This window comes from Eucalyptus grandis, chromosome 8, assembly GCF_016545825.1.
Source record: "Eucalyptus grandis isolate ANBG69807.140 chromosome 8, ASM1654582v1, whole genome shotgun sequence".
NCBI lineage: Eukaryota > Viridiplantae > Streptophyta > Magnoliopsida > Myrtales > Myrtaceae > Eucalyptus > Eucalyptus grandis.
Window position 1 is genome coordinate 38,014,028 of NC_052619.1, and position 16,697 is coordinate 38,030,724.

The 16,697-nt window shown below is 37.8% G+C and overlaps 2 protein-coding genes across 3 annotated transcripts; both read right to left on the reverse strand.

Moving 5' to 3' along the window:
- Positions 1 to 78: 78 nt before the first annotated feature.
- LOC104414336 (probable pectinesterase 29) lies at positions 79 to 4,540 on the reverse strand. Of its 2 annotated transcripts, none has more exons than XM_018861920.2 (5): positions 3,979 to 4,540; positions 3,444 to 3,606; positions 3,076 to 3,285; positions 773 to 1,020; positions 79 to 266 (listed from the first exon to the last, which is right to left on the reverse strand). In XM_018861920.2, the coding sequence occupies exons 1-5, from the start codon at positions 4,245 to 4,247 to the stop codon at positions 161 to 163; spliced, it is 996 nt and encodes a 331-aa protein (XP_018717465.2). In that variant the 5' UTR covers positions 4,248 to 4,540; the 3' UTR covers positions 79 to 160. The 2 variants fall into 2 exon arrangements, with proteins under 2 accessions (XP_018717465.2, XP_010023710.2); XM_010025408.3 differs by having other exon boundaries at positions 79 to 286; positions 3,979 to 4,538.
- Positions 4,541 to 8,687: 4,147 nt separating this feature from the next.
- LOC104414337 (60S ribosomal protein L13a-4) lies at positions 8,688 to 11,201 on the reverse strand. Its single transcript, XM_010025409.3, is given in 5 exon segments — positions 8,688 to 9,157; positions 10,117 to 10,204; positions 10,316 to 10,373; positions 10,376 to 10,431; positions 10,852 to 11,201. Coding segments are annotated over 5 exon segments (618 nt in total). The 5' UTR covers positions 11,124 to 11,201; the 3' UTR covers positions 8,688 to 9,013.
- Between the last annotated feature and the right edge of the window lie 5,496 nt (positions 11,202 to 16,697).

Here is a 16,697-nt window from a genome sequence, read left to right on the forward strand (position 1 = left end):
ATTCACTCATTTCCGCAACAGAAGAGGCAAAAATAATTGAGCATAAGGTAATCTGAATCTATGTAACGATGTCATGGAGCCCTAAAGAAGGAAATAATAAATAGAAATAAGTAATAAGTAATGGTATTAGAAGGGTTGACCGCCTAGCCAACCTTCGGAGTCAATGAAACTTGTGCTGATCAATTGGTCGACCACCGCCGGATTCAACTTCTTCTCCCAGCCCACCCGCCGAGAAGTATCTGACCCAGGTCCATAGCATCCATATTCTGAAAATGTCAATCGGGACCTGATCCAATTTAATCAAAGAGAGGAAAGAAAAAAAAACGACCTTCAATAATTCCATTAGAGGATGCAAAACTAGCTAGTTAGTTGCGGACAAGCAAACTTCTGAACTGATGTCAACAGCAAAGGTCTTACTGAACTCTAGGAAAAAAATAGCACAAGTAATATTGAGTAAAATAGAAACCCAAAAAATGGACTCACTGGGGCTCCACTATGTCCACAGATCCAATTCAAAATTCGCTAATTTTGTCAAACCATTATCAGTTTTGGTACGTTTGTGTTGGGTCATGAAAAGATATGTTCTTTCAAGAGCATCTGAAATATTATTCGAGTTCATAAGACTTATGAAAAATTAATATGCAAACCTATGTGTCAATATTGATATATAGTGAGCAAGATCAAAGCACTTAAGGATCATGCTCAAATTTTCACTTTGGAAGATTTTTCAAGACGTATTAGCTGAAAGGGCATAGTGGATAGAGGGACACACTCTCGTCCGGCGAAATTCCCGGCTTCCCAGCCTCGAGGATGCACGACATCGGTGAAATTGGAGCGGTAGAAGACAACTCTCGCATAGGCTCTCCACGGCCTTCCTAACAAGGCCGACCCGGAGCCGAACACATTGCACTCCTTGAACACGAACCCGTTCGTATCGTGTGGGTTGCTTCTTCCTTGCGCTGTGATGAACCCTGAAACTCCTGGCCCTAGGGCTCTTCCAAGTACTGATATTGCACAGTTCTACAAAACAAAACGCAAGAAATGGAAAAAGGGCGATAAACACATTTTGAGTTTAGAAAGATTGTGAAATAAAAAGTTGTGCTTAATTCCACATTTCAACTACTTACGTATATTGAAAGGTCTAAGGCGTTCTCGACTAAAACAAAAGTCAAATGAGAGCAGCAAAGTTGAAAATGTTAGAAAGATTCAAAATAAAAATCGTCCTAAACATAACTTCATTCAAGATAATGCGGACGTGTGGAAAACTCAAATGTGCAAGGAGTCAATGAAGTCGAGCTCGATTTCGAAAATATATGAGGTCCGAGTTTCCTTCACATGTCTAACATTTTTAAAGTTATTTCTGCTCGACCAACGTCTCTCTTGGGGGAACCGATAAATACTTCTGCTATTGAAAAGGGTCATGATAACAATCGCTTACAAAAAATAAAATAAAAATCCGAAACCTATTACATTTGTGTCAATCTAGTGTTAAACATTTTAAAGGTGCTAATTTAGTCTTAAATATTTTACTTGTTGCTAATTAAGTTTATTCAGCTAATTTTGGTTGAAAATTACTGACATTAATATTGGCCGTCTTATGTGGCATGGTTGACACTGAGATTGATATTTTTTAATAATATTTGCATAGGTTTTTAAAAATTTTTGTAATTTTTTTGAGTTTTTCTTTCTTTCTTCTCTTTAATGTTTTTATTTTGGGGGCAAAGGGCCAACTGGAATTACCAACCAACCCTCACCAACTCTAAACGAAGGAGTGTAGCCTTCCCCGACTATTGGATGAGGGTTTCCGGGCCCTCACTATGGTCAACGAGGGCATCGGGTGAGGGTTGTTGTGCCCTTGTCGACCAAAGCAAGATCGTGCAACCCCTCATCTAGTGCTTATGAGGGTCATTGGTCCTAGCTTGTGGCCAATGATTGACCCTCAGTCCCAAAAAAAAAAGAAAAAAAAAAAGGAAAGAGTTGGAAAGAAGTAAAGGAAAATAAAATAGTGAAAAAATTATTTAAAAGTGTCTATGTTAGCTCAAGCCATGTCACATGGTCACATGGGACGAACAGCATTCACTTTAGCAATTTTTGGTTAAAATTGATCGGATAGATTCAATTGGCATAACATGAAAATATTTAGACATAAATTAGCACAATTAAAAGATTTAGGATGAATTTGTACAAATGCAATATGTTTATGACCTCTTTTGGTAATTTTACTTGTTCAAGTTAAGTGATCCTTGTAAAGTGTGTTTAAATCTAAACTCTATTTGTTTCATGGAAAATAATTAATTTGGACAAAAATTTCTATCCTAAAAATCATCATTTATATTGCTTACAAAAATGAATGGATGAAGAATATTTTCAAGTCCTCGAAAATGTGTACACAAAAATTATTATCGAATAGGAAAATATTTTTCATTGACTAATTATATTAAATGATACAAACGATTATTTTTAGAAAAATCTTTTTCAAATCATTCATTTTTCATGAAATAATCACACCTTGACTAAAGTATCATAAGGTTTGTTGTTGAATTGGTGGCATGCGAAAACCAAAGGACAAGAAAAACACAGAGAGACCAATTTCTTAACCATAACGTTGATGATGATGATGATGATGATGATTGCAATATAAAAAATGAATACATGTCTGCATCTACATATAAGGGTTTTCATAGCATGGAACCTAACTCTCTTGGTCGACATTAGGCCCTGAAGATCTTATCATCCAAAACTTTGATTGCTTTACACACCAAATAATCTTGGCTGAATTTTACTGAAAGTGAGTTTATTTCGTGAAAAACTCAAAATTAAAAAATATTTTTGCAAAAAATATTTTTGCAAAAAATAATTACTTGTATTGCTTAAAAAAATGAATGAATGCAATATATTTACATCATTAACGAAAATAGTTAGGCATAAATTATTATTGATAATAAAAACATCTTTCATTAACTAATTTTTATAAGCAGTATAACCAATTATTTTCTTTTTTGGAAAATAAATGCACCCTTAAGGTACACACATTGATATAAATAAGGTTATTTGTAAGATAAAAGTCAAATTTACCTCGTAAATGGACTGCCCACTACCGAAGATGAAGTCGACGGCTCCTTGGACGGTGCAACGCTTGAAATAATGCCGTCCTTGATCGTCCCACAGTGTATCTTGCAGACCATAGAAACCACATCTATAGAACATATTCTTGTCCCCAGAAATCCTAGCTGCAACTGCTGGGACCCTAGGGTTTTTCTTATTCATCGGGTTATTGTACAAATTCTATAGCCAAAAAAAAAAAAAAAAAAAAAATGCAAGAAAGGAAAGCATTAGTATGCCCATTTACATAAATTCTTCTGTTTCCCATATATATATAAATTCACCTGTTCAACACATCGCAAGATTGTTGAACTTGACTAGTTCTTGGGATTACGTCTTACCCTGAAACTGATGCTCTTGGCAACGATGTTGTCAGCCAAGGAAGTGAATGTCGGGCTGTGCCCGATGGTGGTGCCGTGGTCGTCCCACACGACCTGGGTCGTCCTCTTCGCTTGTCCTTTGAGGATGATGTACGGTTTTTCCTTCGGTATTCTCACCTTCTCCCTGCATTTTCACATCAGCCACTCTACTCAACTCATGCACAAGTTTGACAGACCTCTGTAATGTTTCCATTTTTCTTTTCATTAGGATGAATACACATACATTAGACGTGACAAATTCTCTCAAAGATTAACTCTCAAAGTTTGATTAAAAACATACGAGGAAATTAATGAGTGTATTAAATACGACAAATATGGTTAAAAGAAAAGACATGTCCATGATACCATACAGAGACTATTGTTTCTCCAATTTTCAACGCATGCTTAATTAAGATATAAATTATTCAGTACTGCTTGAACATTGACAAGCCCCTTGAATATTCTAATTTCGATGTGAAAAAAACTAGAGAGGGAAAAAAAATCGGTAAAAGAGTACCTGTAAATCCCTTTCTTGATGTAGATGCAAACCCAGTTAATGTTATTCGAAGGAACGGAGTTGATGGCAGACTGTATGGTGGTGAAGTTGCTGAGCCGTCTGGATGAGTCGACGAAGATCGTCCGGTAAGGCGCTGCATTTGCGCCAATCCGCCGAAGCCAATCACTATCATCCGTGAGTCCCTCGGTGGATTTTGGAAGGTAAAGAAGAAGAATCCATGAGCAAAGATTATAGAGAAGAAGCAATTTGATCAATCTAGAAGAAGCCATGGAAATGCAATTGGAGGAGATGAGACAGAGAAAGAATCACTGATAAGGGAGGTTAACTGTATATGCCGAATGAAGCTTTTGGGATCATATATAAAGGTGAGGATTGTTAGAGGGAGTTTGGCTGATCAAAGCTTGACCCTTGAGTTATCCAACTATCTAATCTGCCCAAATTCTAGTGTGTCTGTGATGGTATAAACCCTCATATAATAATCACAATCTGGTGAATAATGTCAACTATACATGTTGGTTTCACACAGGGTCTTTTTGTGTGGGAAAATCACTGACCAGAAGGAGTTGGCATTTATGAGCATATTAAATGAAATTGAAGGCTAATTAGTTAGTAAGGAAAGCAAAAGCTCTAATGTGATTTATTTGAAAGCATAAGCATGGTAAATTCATGGACAACCCTAAATCATTGAAAATGAACCGACCAGTACTAAAATGTACTTTCCACACACACACAGAGATGGAACGTGCAAGTGCCTAACTTGGTAGGCCTCAGGATGGATTAATAATGATAGGCTCATGTTGATTATGATGAGAGAATTGATTGCTTGTTGAAGTAGAAGTGAAGTATGGAGTGATGGGTCGGTGACTTGATAATTAAGGGACGGTCCTTTATTTGACATACTGCAAATGGCTATAGCATTGCAGTGAAAACTTCTTCTTGAATAATCTCATCATGATGAATCAATGGTGACGAGGAAGCTTCTTTCTACAAATGATGGAATAATTTATTATAGTGATAGCCGTCATTTGGAAAACAAGAGACATTAACTTGGTACAGCTGCAGTTGTGATATAACTATGCTGTGCCAAAACAAATGTATTTAGCAACACCTAACGGGAGGTAAATGTGTCATGAGAATATAAGTTTGAAATTTTTTATATCATAAAAAATAGTTAAGATAAATATGTCATAATAGACATGGTTTGGAGCGGCTTTTTCCCAATAACAATAATAACAACAAGAAGAAGTAAACGAAAGCTCATGCTACAAACAAAGTCAATAATAGTGAACATACTTGAAAACGAAGACCCAATGCAATATCGATCTGATTCAAACTCAGTTGGTGTTTTGGAGAAAACTTCAAGCCTTGGAATCCATGAAGAAACTTTATGAAGAATTCAAACAAGTTTGCAAAGGCAATTTGGTCTATTTCAAGCAAGAATCACTAATTAGCTCCAAGTAAATATTCCGAGCTAAAAACAACTAGGGGTAAGCATGATGTTAGAGTAAATCGGAAACTTGAGAACTAAATCGGTCCACTAGTTAGGTTCTCACATTCTAAGATATGCAAGATAGGTTTTAGGTTTCAAAAATTGAAAAACCAGTTCCAATGAGTAGGCTACAAGTTCCAGGTGGATCTAGAAACTTAAAACCTAGAACAAGTCTTTGTATTTTTCTTGTTCTATGTCTTCACTCAATCATACAACATTCCATAATGTCCAATAATAAATATGTAATCTGAAACCATTGGCATTAGTTTCCATTGTTGGCGATATTCATAATTGAGCTTTTTACTTTGTTAATATTTCATAATCTTCGTGTGTTGAAATTAGAGATGTGACTAGAGGATTGAACCAAATAGTAGTTATTAGAGATCATGATTTACTACAATCGGTCAATTAAGTACAAGTGGATCTTGGAACCAACCCTAATACTTGTGACAAATAGGTTCAAGTTATTGGGTATATAAGTAGGTTCCAAATTCCAAAAATTATGGAACCTATTCCAATGTGTGGGTTTTAGGTTTTACCTAAAATCTGAACAAAAACCTAGATGAAATTCGAAACTACTCACCCCAAAAACAACCCTTGCAATGACTACTTTTACCTTTGAAATCCCCAACATGCTGAGGAAGTTTGGATATGCTTCAAAGCAAGAGTTAAAGGGTTGCATAGGTATCAAAATGCTCTCAAAGCTTGTTCGTACTTCTCATGCTTATTCTTTGAGAAAAACCTCATGATTTTGATTGAAATTCTCTCAGAGAGTGTTGGTTCAAATCATAGTAAAGAGTACTTTTAGCATAGAGTGAAATGTGAGTGCTTGTACAGTGAGTTACGATCCCTCATGGAGAGGCAACTTCATTTGTTGTCAAAGACTTTAAGGATTGCACTAGTGTATTTTAGCTTTGTCATAGGCTGTTAGAGCCAAGAGAGTGGAGTAGGTCGATTCAAAAGTCCGAACCATTGTAAATTTCTTCACAATCTTTTCTATCCCGTACTCTCGACGACAAAAGAAGCATTGTTTCATTTTCTACCTTCTAGTTTGCATGAAAAAACTTTAAGAGCCATATAACAACAAATTCAATCCCATTTAGGTTGTTAAGTGCCAATTCAGCATTTCCAGAAGAGAAGGTTCAATTGTCCTAGATTAGAGCGGTCTTTTCATAGGTTGTAATGGCTTGGCTCTTTGGAATGGGGATTTTCTCGACATCGAAACAAGCTCAAAGAATCTTGCACCCGCATTAAAGTTGGTGATCACTTCTTCAATCCCATATCACTTATCTGATAGGACAATTTGAATGCGAAATACTCACCTTTCATACAACCTAAGTTGGAGATGAATAGGCCTTTTGGTACCCTTCATTTCACCTTATCGAAATTGATTACAAGAGACTCCAATCTATAGATTTGTTACATGACTCTTAATCTTCCTTTTAAATGACTCTTAAATGTATCTAACATCCCAAGATATAAACTCTTAGAAACTTACAAAACATTGATTAGACCTAGGAATACGAATAGTCAAAACATGGAAATATGAACAGACTCTTGAAAAAAACACTACAATAATTACTCTTCTTAACTTGTGCACCAATCTAGGAATTCGTATAGACATGACGTTAAACTTGCGCATCGACGATTAGGTGACTAAATCAACAATATTTATGAATTTGGTTTAATTACTAACATCATCTTCCTCTCTTGAATCAATTGACAATGCCCGATTCAAATGGACTTCTTTAAGGGATGTTGAGTAGGCTCAGCGTTTTTTTATTTCTTTTTTTTTGTTTTGTTTTTTTGTTTAAACAAAAGGGGTTCCTTCTTAAGGATCAAGAGCATCAAAACACATGCACGATGTTCAAGCCATAAGTCATCATCGAGGCCATTCCTGTCGTCTTCATTCGCTCTCGTTCCCTCGTTCTGTTTCCTTTTTGGTTTCAGTGGATCTCCTTAAGTAGATAGAAACCCTACTCTTTCCGAGGGATATAACATACGCTAGCTTCATAGCTTATGTAGAAGATCGCAGCAAAAGACATGCACTCTAGACGTGGGTTAAATAAGTCAAGTGACCGTACTGGCTTTTCACTTACCATTCTTTGCTTGTAATCAATCAATCCTCTTTCTCGAATGAGTGATTTTTCTGACTTTTCAAAATAAGGTGCCCTTTTGGAAGAACACTAGTGCAGCGCACTGTCATTGCTTTTGCCAATTCTAATCTTCCTCTCCTTCGTCTGACTCTCTCCCTCTTCTTCTTTTCTGTTTTATGATGCCCTCTAACACTTGCCTTTGCTTTTACTGAAAGATTCTCGTTCTGTTTGCTTCCTGGATGCGCTTTGCCCCATTATGGGGGGTGGTCATTGATTGGATCTATTGAAACGAAGTTCGCAGGCTCGATTGGGTTTGCTGAAGGGGCAACGGTTTTTGGGAGATGATGAGCCGTCTTTCCTCATTTTACGGGAGTTTTATGTAGTTTCGGAAGCCCCTGAATCCAAACGACAGCTGCAGCGCTTCTTCGTGCCGTGCCTTGAGTGGGGTGATGACCATGACCGCGATCTCGAGAGAGGCAATCATGCCTTATGCCGGGCGCGATTTGGCTTAGCAATGGATAACGCAAGTGTTTGGTATAGAAGAAATGACCTGCCACTCATCGTTCCGAAAATTGTCATTATTCTCAGGACTACATCCTATAATCATTTTTTCTTGCCCCAGAATCTCAATAATTTCGTCATTTCTAGAAGTGTCGCATCCTTCTCCAATAATAGGGGTGTACAAAAAAATCGAAAATCACTCGGACCACCTGAAACTAGACCAAACCAGATCGATAAGCCAGCCTCTGAAAGATGCTTTCTATGCCACACGGGGACCATTGAAATTCGGCGTGGAACTATCATTCGCACTCTTTGATAGCCGGCAGTACCCATCAGAAAAACTAGATCTTCAAATTGAAAAAGGAAGGTGGCCAGACCTTTATCATTGCATCCCCTAGCAATTCAGTTTTGTTAGTACCGAGCATAGCATGACTACCCGAGGTAGATTAATCTGAATCCTTATTTGTTTGTCGGGTTTAGACTATGTTTATCGTCTAGGATTAGAAGGGAAGAGAAAGGACTTCAAAAACACAATCGTCTTTGTAAAAACGACAGAGGAACAAGATTCGCAGGAATCACTCAAGTCCTCTAAATCTTAGGGTCAGTTAAATGCATGGTTCCCGACTAGAATAGCTCCGAGCAGGAAGCTTTCATTGAATGTACTTCGCTCTGCTATTTTAAGCTTCGATCAAACATTTGACTCAAACGTGCACCGATGGATTGTTTTAAGCTCTCGGTTTCAGGATATCATCCGAAAAGTCCTCCACGATTCTGAGTAACCACTTTCCAACCACATCAAAAAATTGCGATAATTCCAGCCGTTGTTGCTTGTCCAGTATGATTTTCCTGCTGTCTGCCGGCCAACCAAGCATATGTATAAATAACTATAAGAAATAGACGTCGACCTCAAATTCTTTCCCGAAATTGGTGCAGATGTCTACAAGACTAATCAATACGTAATGGGGGCAATAATTTCCATATGGGGACCAAGCTTCTCTTCCACGGCCTTCTCAGCCTTCACCCTCAGTTTGTTCAACTGCTTCTTCCTCTCATATACTAGTTGTGCCCTCTCCTTCCTCTTTCTCTCAAGTTCCTACAAAAAAGTCAACGCATATAGGTTCCGTCATCACTCATAAATTTGCAGGACCAAAATCTCTGCAGTATTAAAGTTTCCAAAATCAAGAAACACTCCAGTGTACCAATGCATATAGAACAAAACAAGTAAAATAATCAGTTTATTCATATGCAGTAGCAGTACAAAGTTCATGTGCTGATGTAAATCCCATAAAGACTGCTATGCACATTTAGCCTATAGAGATTCTCAGCCTGGAAATGCAAGGATCAAATTAACCGTAGCAAACTTAATTTTCTTTTGCCTAAAGAGAACACTCAATGACCAAATACAAGCAGCTTTACAATTAAATAGGGAAGCAATATGTCTAGATATTAACAGGCAGCAGATGATTTGTCTTCTCCTAGATGATCACCTGATCAACACCGACAGAAGCACCAATTTATAGCTGCTAGTTCAAATTTCAAAAGCTCATGGAACTAAAATTGAGATCATGCAGTGTCCTATACACCTGTATATGGACCACAACTAGAAGCCCCCTGCAAACCTGATAGTAGGTCTGGTATAAATTATTTCATGTTCTTTGTGGAGACTATACTGCTATATTTATAGGATTTTCGGAAAAAACATGCCAGAATAAAGTCACAATAGCTGCAAATCCAGCACCAAAAGTTTGGGACTAAACCTCTTCTGCAACTTCTCCTGTCAAGCTAACAAACAAGTCTAGAAGATGGAAGGAGAATTATACATATTTACATTCAAACCTCAAGTATACAGGACAAATGGCAACTACAAAACAAACTCAAACCAGCATCCTAACTTTATTCTATTATTTTTTTAATCTCCAATAAGAAAACAGTCATTGATTCTGCTGGCAGTGCTGATATACAAATCACAGGAAGCAAGCCAAAACCCCTTCTTAGGATTGAAAAGGATCTGGCGATGGCTGCATGCAAAAGAGAAAAGTAGCCAGTTCTCACCTTAATGGTATCATAGTGATTCCATCCCACCTCTGAGGAAAGCCTACCCAACAAGCAGTACTTATGTCCAGCTTGAAGCCTCAAAACCCTGAACAAGAGCCCTAAATTTTCAGTTCTTGTTCAAGGAAAGAATAAGCGGATAGTGCAAATAGGATAATCGTAATAGATGGTAAACCTGGTCTAGCCAGACAAAACTCACTTGAGTGCGTCAGGGATGACCATCCTTTTCGTCTTGTCATACGGAGGAGGAACTCCTCGTAGGCCTTCAATCTTGCAAGTGCTGCGGCTCCTCGTTTCGTCTTGTGGGGAATCATCCTAACATAACAGCAGTTCAATTATAGGAGGGGACTGACTCCGAAAAAATTGCATTGAAAACAAATTCAGTCAACCACATGCAGAAAATCATCGAAAACAACATTCGACAGGGAGAACTTCAAAATCATCGAAAACCATTCCAAGAACTCTCATCTGCCTAAAAATTTTAGGTCCCACATGACCAAATGCAGCATTACACAGCACCGACCTCCCAGTGTCAATTCCAACGTCTCCTAAATGAGCACAAACACAAATGGAGAGAATCTCTCTTTCCAAACCACACTTCAACCCACTAAACAATTTCATCATCTTCCCACCAATTTTTTTACCAATTCACAACACTGTTAATCCCACTAAACGATTCCAGCATCGTCTTCGAACCCACATCTTTCTTTTTAAAAGGAAGAAGACCGAAATTACCCGCGAATGGTGCGCCAGAGGATCTTGGCGGGGGCGCGGAAGTGGATGGGGCCGTGGGAGGGCTTGGTGTTCATCCGCTTGCGGAGGAAGCGCATGTACTTCATCTTCTGGCGGACGAGGCCGCCGGAGATGCAGATCTCCTCGCAGCGGACCACCACCACCCTCTGGCCGTTCAGGAGCTCCTTCGCCAGCACCGATGCCAGCCTCCCCAGCATGTGGTGCCTCGCGTCCACCACCACCCTCTTCGCGCATATCCCCGACCCCGACACCATCTCTCTCCCTCTCTCTCTCTCCCTCTCTCTGCTGAGCGGCTGGTGGGTTCTGTGTGAGAAGCTAGGGTTTCCTTTTTCCCGGGAGAGTGGGTTTTAGATGGTGATTTTGGGATGGCCGTGGGGGTAGTTTTGGGATTTAGCATTCTCCTTTTTCTCCATTTTTCAAAGGCTAATACCACAAAAACCTAATACATTTGCAATAAATTCGCCCCAAACTAAATCCCAAATGGATACTTTTACGGTAAATTTATTATTCTTTAGTTTCAACTAAATTCTATTAAATAACACGTGGCAATTAATAAGTCTACTAATTTAGAGTTTTACTATTCATTTTATCAATTTGTGTTTTTTTTAATATTAATTCAATTTAATAAAAATTGACAAACATTAAATTTCAGTTTTGATTTTTGATGATTAAAAGAGAAAACTAAAAGTTTTAGGTGTTATGTTGCTTATGAATTTCATTTACCTTTTTTTCTTTTTAGCTCTTGACATATGGAGGCCAAAGCCTTCTATTGCATCAAAGTCCTATATGGTGCGCATACACCAGCTTGATCATATAATAATGAGTGGACTAAATTTTGTCGGGAAAATTCTCAAAAAATAAAAAGATAAATCTTTTTCTCTCCCCTTTATAGGTTCTCTTCTTTCCCTCTCATCTTCGCACGGCCGTCTTCTTCATTCTCCATAGAGGGAAGGGTTTGAGCTAGATCTCTCTGCTTCCTTTTTGTTTTTCATGGGGTGATTTAGCTCTCTATCTTCTTTCTTACTTTCCTTAAGTTTTAATGAGCTTTTTTCTTTTGATCTAGTCTAGATCTAGAAGTTTCTCTTTCCTATTTCGAGGAGGTTTCTATCTCAATCTAGTGTAGATTTGAGGTTTTTTCCTTATATGATTTCAAAATTTCACTTCCCTCGGGTTTTATTAGTGTACAAGTCCAATTTCGAAGGAGATCGGAGGAGTTTTGAGAAGGTTTCATTCTCACGAGTATTAGATATATATTCGTTCAACTTTCTTATTATGAACAATAATGGTGTTAGGGACAGTGTGCACCACCAAAAGATAAAACCATAACGACAATTTCAAATTTCAATGTGTGCTCGTTACTACAAACGGATTCAATTTTCGGCCTCGATTTTGGTTTGTGATCTACTATTTAAGTGTGTGACCTTTAACCTTGTTATGATAATTTTTGTTAGCTGGAGCTTATTTTATTTTGCAGTTATTTGGGATTTTTCTTCGTTTTGTAGTTATAATGCGTTGTTTCTTTCATGCCTTTCTTCAGAATTGAATGAAATTTTAGTATGGAGGTCACTTGCATGCTTGTGACAGTGTGTGTGCTGTAACAAGTTGGATTCAACGGCTATGAACTTCTTCGCGACATGCGAAAAATGGATTTTAAAATCAACTTCACCACAAAGATGTGTATGCCCTCGAGGAATATACATTAGTGAAACGAGCAAAAACGAACCTAAGATCCGGTCAATAATGAGATTTGCTGCTGGAGAAGTGAAGGTAGGAAACCATCAAAAGTTTGAAAACTTCTATTTTTATTCGTGAACTTATGGAATGTCCTACTCAAACCTTCACTGTCTTCCCTTCGACTTGACACTGGGTCATGAAGCCTCCCTCCGGTCGACTTCCCTGACTAATGTCGGATAGACAGCTACACCGCCAGAGAAAATAGTGGTCCTGTCCGTAGTTACATCGCTCTTGATCAGCGGAGAAAAAGAAGAAAGGGAGTTTTGAGAGAGGAATCTGGCGGGGTGGTCTGGGTCATGAGTGAGAAGTGACAAATCAGTGGAGACCGGAGAGTGCATTTCACAACCCGGCTCGCCCCGAAGATTCTTTAGCTCGAATTGCCCGGACCTCATTCTCGGGCCAGATTCTAATTCAGTCTGGGGACAGGCACCGGTGACTTGGGCGTGCTAGCCAGGTAACCGAGCTGCATTGCCGAGGACCCAAGCCCATCCTCAAGAGATTTGGGCCGGGCTTTTGGGACTCAAGCCAGACTGTGGTGGATTTGGGTATAGGCATCAGGGTTTAGTGCTCAAATGTCAAGATGTCCGGTTTAAGTGCCGACGTATTCGGTACAAACGTCAATGTCTAATCATACTATAGATAATGCTTTTTGATTTGTTGATTAAATAATTACCCTTGATTCATTTTCTTGAGCGATTTAAACGTTAAAGAATGAGGAAAGTGTTTTTCGAAAAAATCTTTTTCATGAAACAAATCGAGCTCAAGAATAATGAAGCTGTACGTTAAACTCATTATTCTACTGTACCAAAGATATAATGAAAAAAAATGCAGTGGTTTTAACTGGCTGATAAAAGAAGCAACTTGCATTGGAAGCAGATGCACAGTTCACATAGAAATAAGACCTTCCTTAACCATGGTTTACATTCATGATCTTGGAGCTAATTACTTTCACTTGAATTAACTCCATTCTCTGAACCTCCCAAAAAAAAAAAAAATTAACTCCACTCATGTCTTTAGCTCCTCATCATCCTCCTCCAATTCTTATCTCTTATCTTCTTTAGTAATTGATTAAAATTCCTTTTCTAATCACTCCAACCAAACATAACATTAGAGAGGCATTAACTTGGAATATGGTTTGAGCTAGATTACCATTGAGTGAAAGAGTAAATTTACCAAGGAAATTAATCGGAATATCATAAGCATCCTTAAATAACCTTGGCTATTGCTTCTTCTTCTTCTTTTTAATGAAGGGAAATTTGAGCTATCATATTTTAATTGCCAAATCAACTACATATATCCACTTTTTACATTCATTTTTTCCCCAAAAAAATCATTTTTGACTTTCACTTCTACAAACATCAAACTTTTTGACAAAAATGAAAAGAGTGAACTTAACAAGGAGGTAGGCATGGCTGACAATCTGCCACCCTTTTCTCTCTTGATCTTAGAGAGTTTTCTTCTACCTCCATGGTAGCTCCTTCTCAGAACCCTAGCCCTTTTGGGTGTTTTGCTACTAACCTTCTCCCACTTCCCCTCATCTCCTATGCATGAGTTTTGGAGGTTTCTGCAGTATGAAATCAAATGAGCTTTCTGTTGGTTCTCTTCACCGCATCTTCCTCACAAAACCTTTGATAAAACACAATCATTTTCAATGTTTCCCTACCCTTATTCCCAAGAATATACTAACCCCACTAAATCTTCCCATTCTTAGCTTTTCTAGAAGAAAACCCTCCTCATCCTCTAAGTGACTTAGCTTCGGCAATTACTGGTCCTGCTATTGTGTCTTTAAAACGCGTTAGCGGTTAGATGGACCAAAGGTTAAGTCCAGCGTTCCGATGTGGGACAAGAGAGGAGGTTATTACACTCTCCACCTCTTAACATAATAGCGTCCTCGCTATGGCCCCATGGGCACGTAACAAAGCATTAGTTGGGACAAGAGAGGATTTACACTCATAACATATAACGGTACTATGGAAGTGAACGAGGGATTGTCCGCTTTGGGTCACCCGTCCTGGCGCGGACGAACCGCCATCCCGGCCACGACGATCTTTTCCCTCATGGCTTTAAAAAGAATGTAGGTTATTACAGTTTCCCTACCCTTATTCCCAAGAATATACTAACCCCACTAAATCTTCCCATTCTAGCTTTTCTAGAAGAAAACCCTCCTCATCCTCTAAGTGACTTGCAAAAGTCATGTGGTTAAGGGACTATGGTACTATGGAAGTGAACGAGGGAGAAGAAGAACTGCAAAAGATTAGGGACTATGGTCATATGGGGATGGGATGAAACACTAAAGGAAATAGTGGACGAATATAGACTTATTTTGGTGGTTTCGATAGACCATTAATTTTCCAGCTTTCTAGAGCACTATGAAAAGGGCTTGGTGAGTAGAGATAGAAGAAATATCACAAAGGGAAGTAGGACTGTTATTGTTTAAATTCAGAAACGATTGGGAGAAAAATTGAGTAGTAGAAAATGGTCCTTGGCTATTTTCAAATCATTAGTTATTTTCAAATCATGGGCTCCCAATACTCCCCTTCACTGTTTCACAACTTGTGCTTTCTGGATCCAAGGGTTCAATCTTCCTTTGGAAAGAGGTACATAAGAGGATATTCAACTTTTAGATTAATTTACACTAATGTATATGATATAATGTGAATATATCCAACTTTAATATTATAGTCATTAAATAATGAATAGGATACAACAAAATTTCTAGATTTTGTATCCTATCATATCCAATATTATCTTGGTTAGAAGTTCGGACAATCAACGTAACTTAAGATTTCTTATTCAGATAAAGAAAGAGTAAGAGAATCTAATTGTTGAGTCAAATAATCTTTCCATGGCAAAAGCCATAAGCAACCCAAGTTCTACTCTATAGGAGATTTGAGTCCTCCTCTCTGACTATGTAGATTTGCTAACGTCATTCCCAAAACTCTTTTGGAACTTTTATCTACTAAAGCTCATTTTTTGGGCTCATTTGTTTTTCTTAGTTGAATGAAAGTTCTACCATTCTGATTAAAAAAAAAAACCTTAAAAAGGAGGAAAGAGACATTACATAAACCACTTATATTTAGATTTGTCAAAGATTTTCTAATTACGCATTTGTTAGTCATTCATCAACATGCAATTTTAGATTTAATAATTAATAAGATTGTAATGAGGTGAGGTAAATGAAAAACCGGTTCCCGCCAGTTCCCACATACTACATGCAATTTTAGAATTAATAAGATTGTAATGAAGTGAGGTAAGAGAAAAACCGGTTCCCGCTAGTTCCCACTTAAATTGTTTCTCGTGCACATCTTCAAGGGCAATTAAAGGTCAGGAAAATTTTTCAAAAACACTATTTTAAATGAGTCCATCTAGACGTCTTCGTCTGCTCAATATGAGATTATCGCCTGTGGACTCATCAGCCGTTGTCTGCTAGGAGAATTTTTTCACAATAAAGCCCATCTAAACACAAAAACTTCAACCTTCAAAACCTTCTTCACCATGTCAAATTAAAGCTCGAATTGGCGTAAAGACAGAATCGTTTACATTTAACACGATGAAGTATCAAGTATGCGTCGCGCAACTCTTCTACAGAAGATGGAAAAACGCGTACATGAGGAATTTCCAAGCAATTCTTGTTCTCATACAAGGACAACGCAATTTATCTTTTCGAAAGCTCCAATTGACAGTACTAGAGTTTGACTTTCGAAAGAAGGTGGTCTTTGGTAGTGACTAGACTTTGGAGATAAGCCAAAAGCCCAAGCATGTGCATATGTCAACCCACAGAGGGAGGAAGTTTCGGGTGTTGAGCTAGCAGAGGACAAAGAGGCATCCAAGAACAAGTCTAAAAACATACGATATCAAATGATATAATAATAAAATTATGTTTCATTTACTTCACAAAAAATGAATGATTTAGAAAATATTTTTTAAAGATGTGAGATGCGAGATGATTGTTTGTATTTCTTGAAATAATTATTTAATAAAAAATTTTTTTATCGATAATAATTTATACCTAAATATTTTCATAAATGATGAAATAATTTCTTGTTCATTTATTTATTTTTAAATGATACAAATAACATTTTTAGAAAAATGTA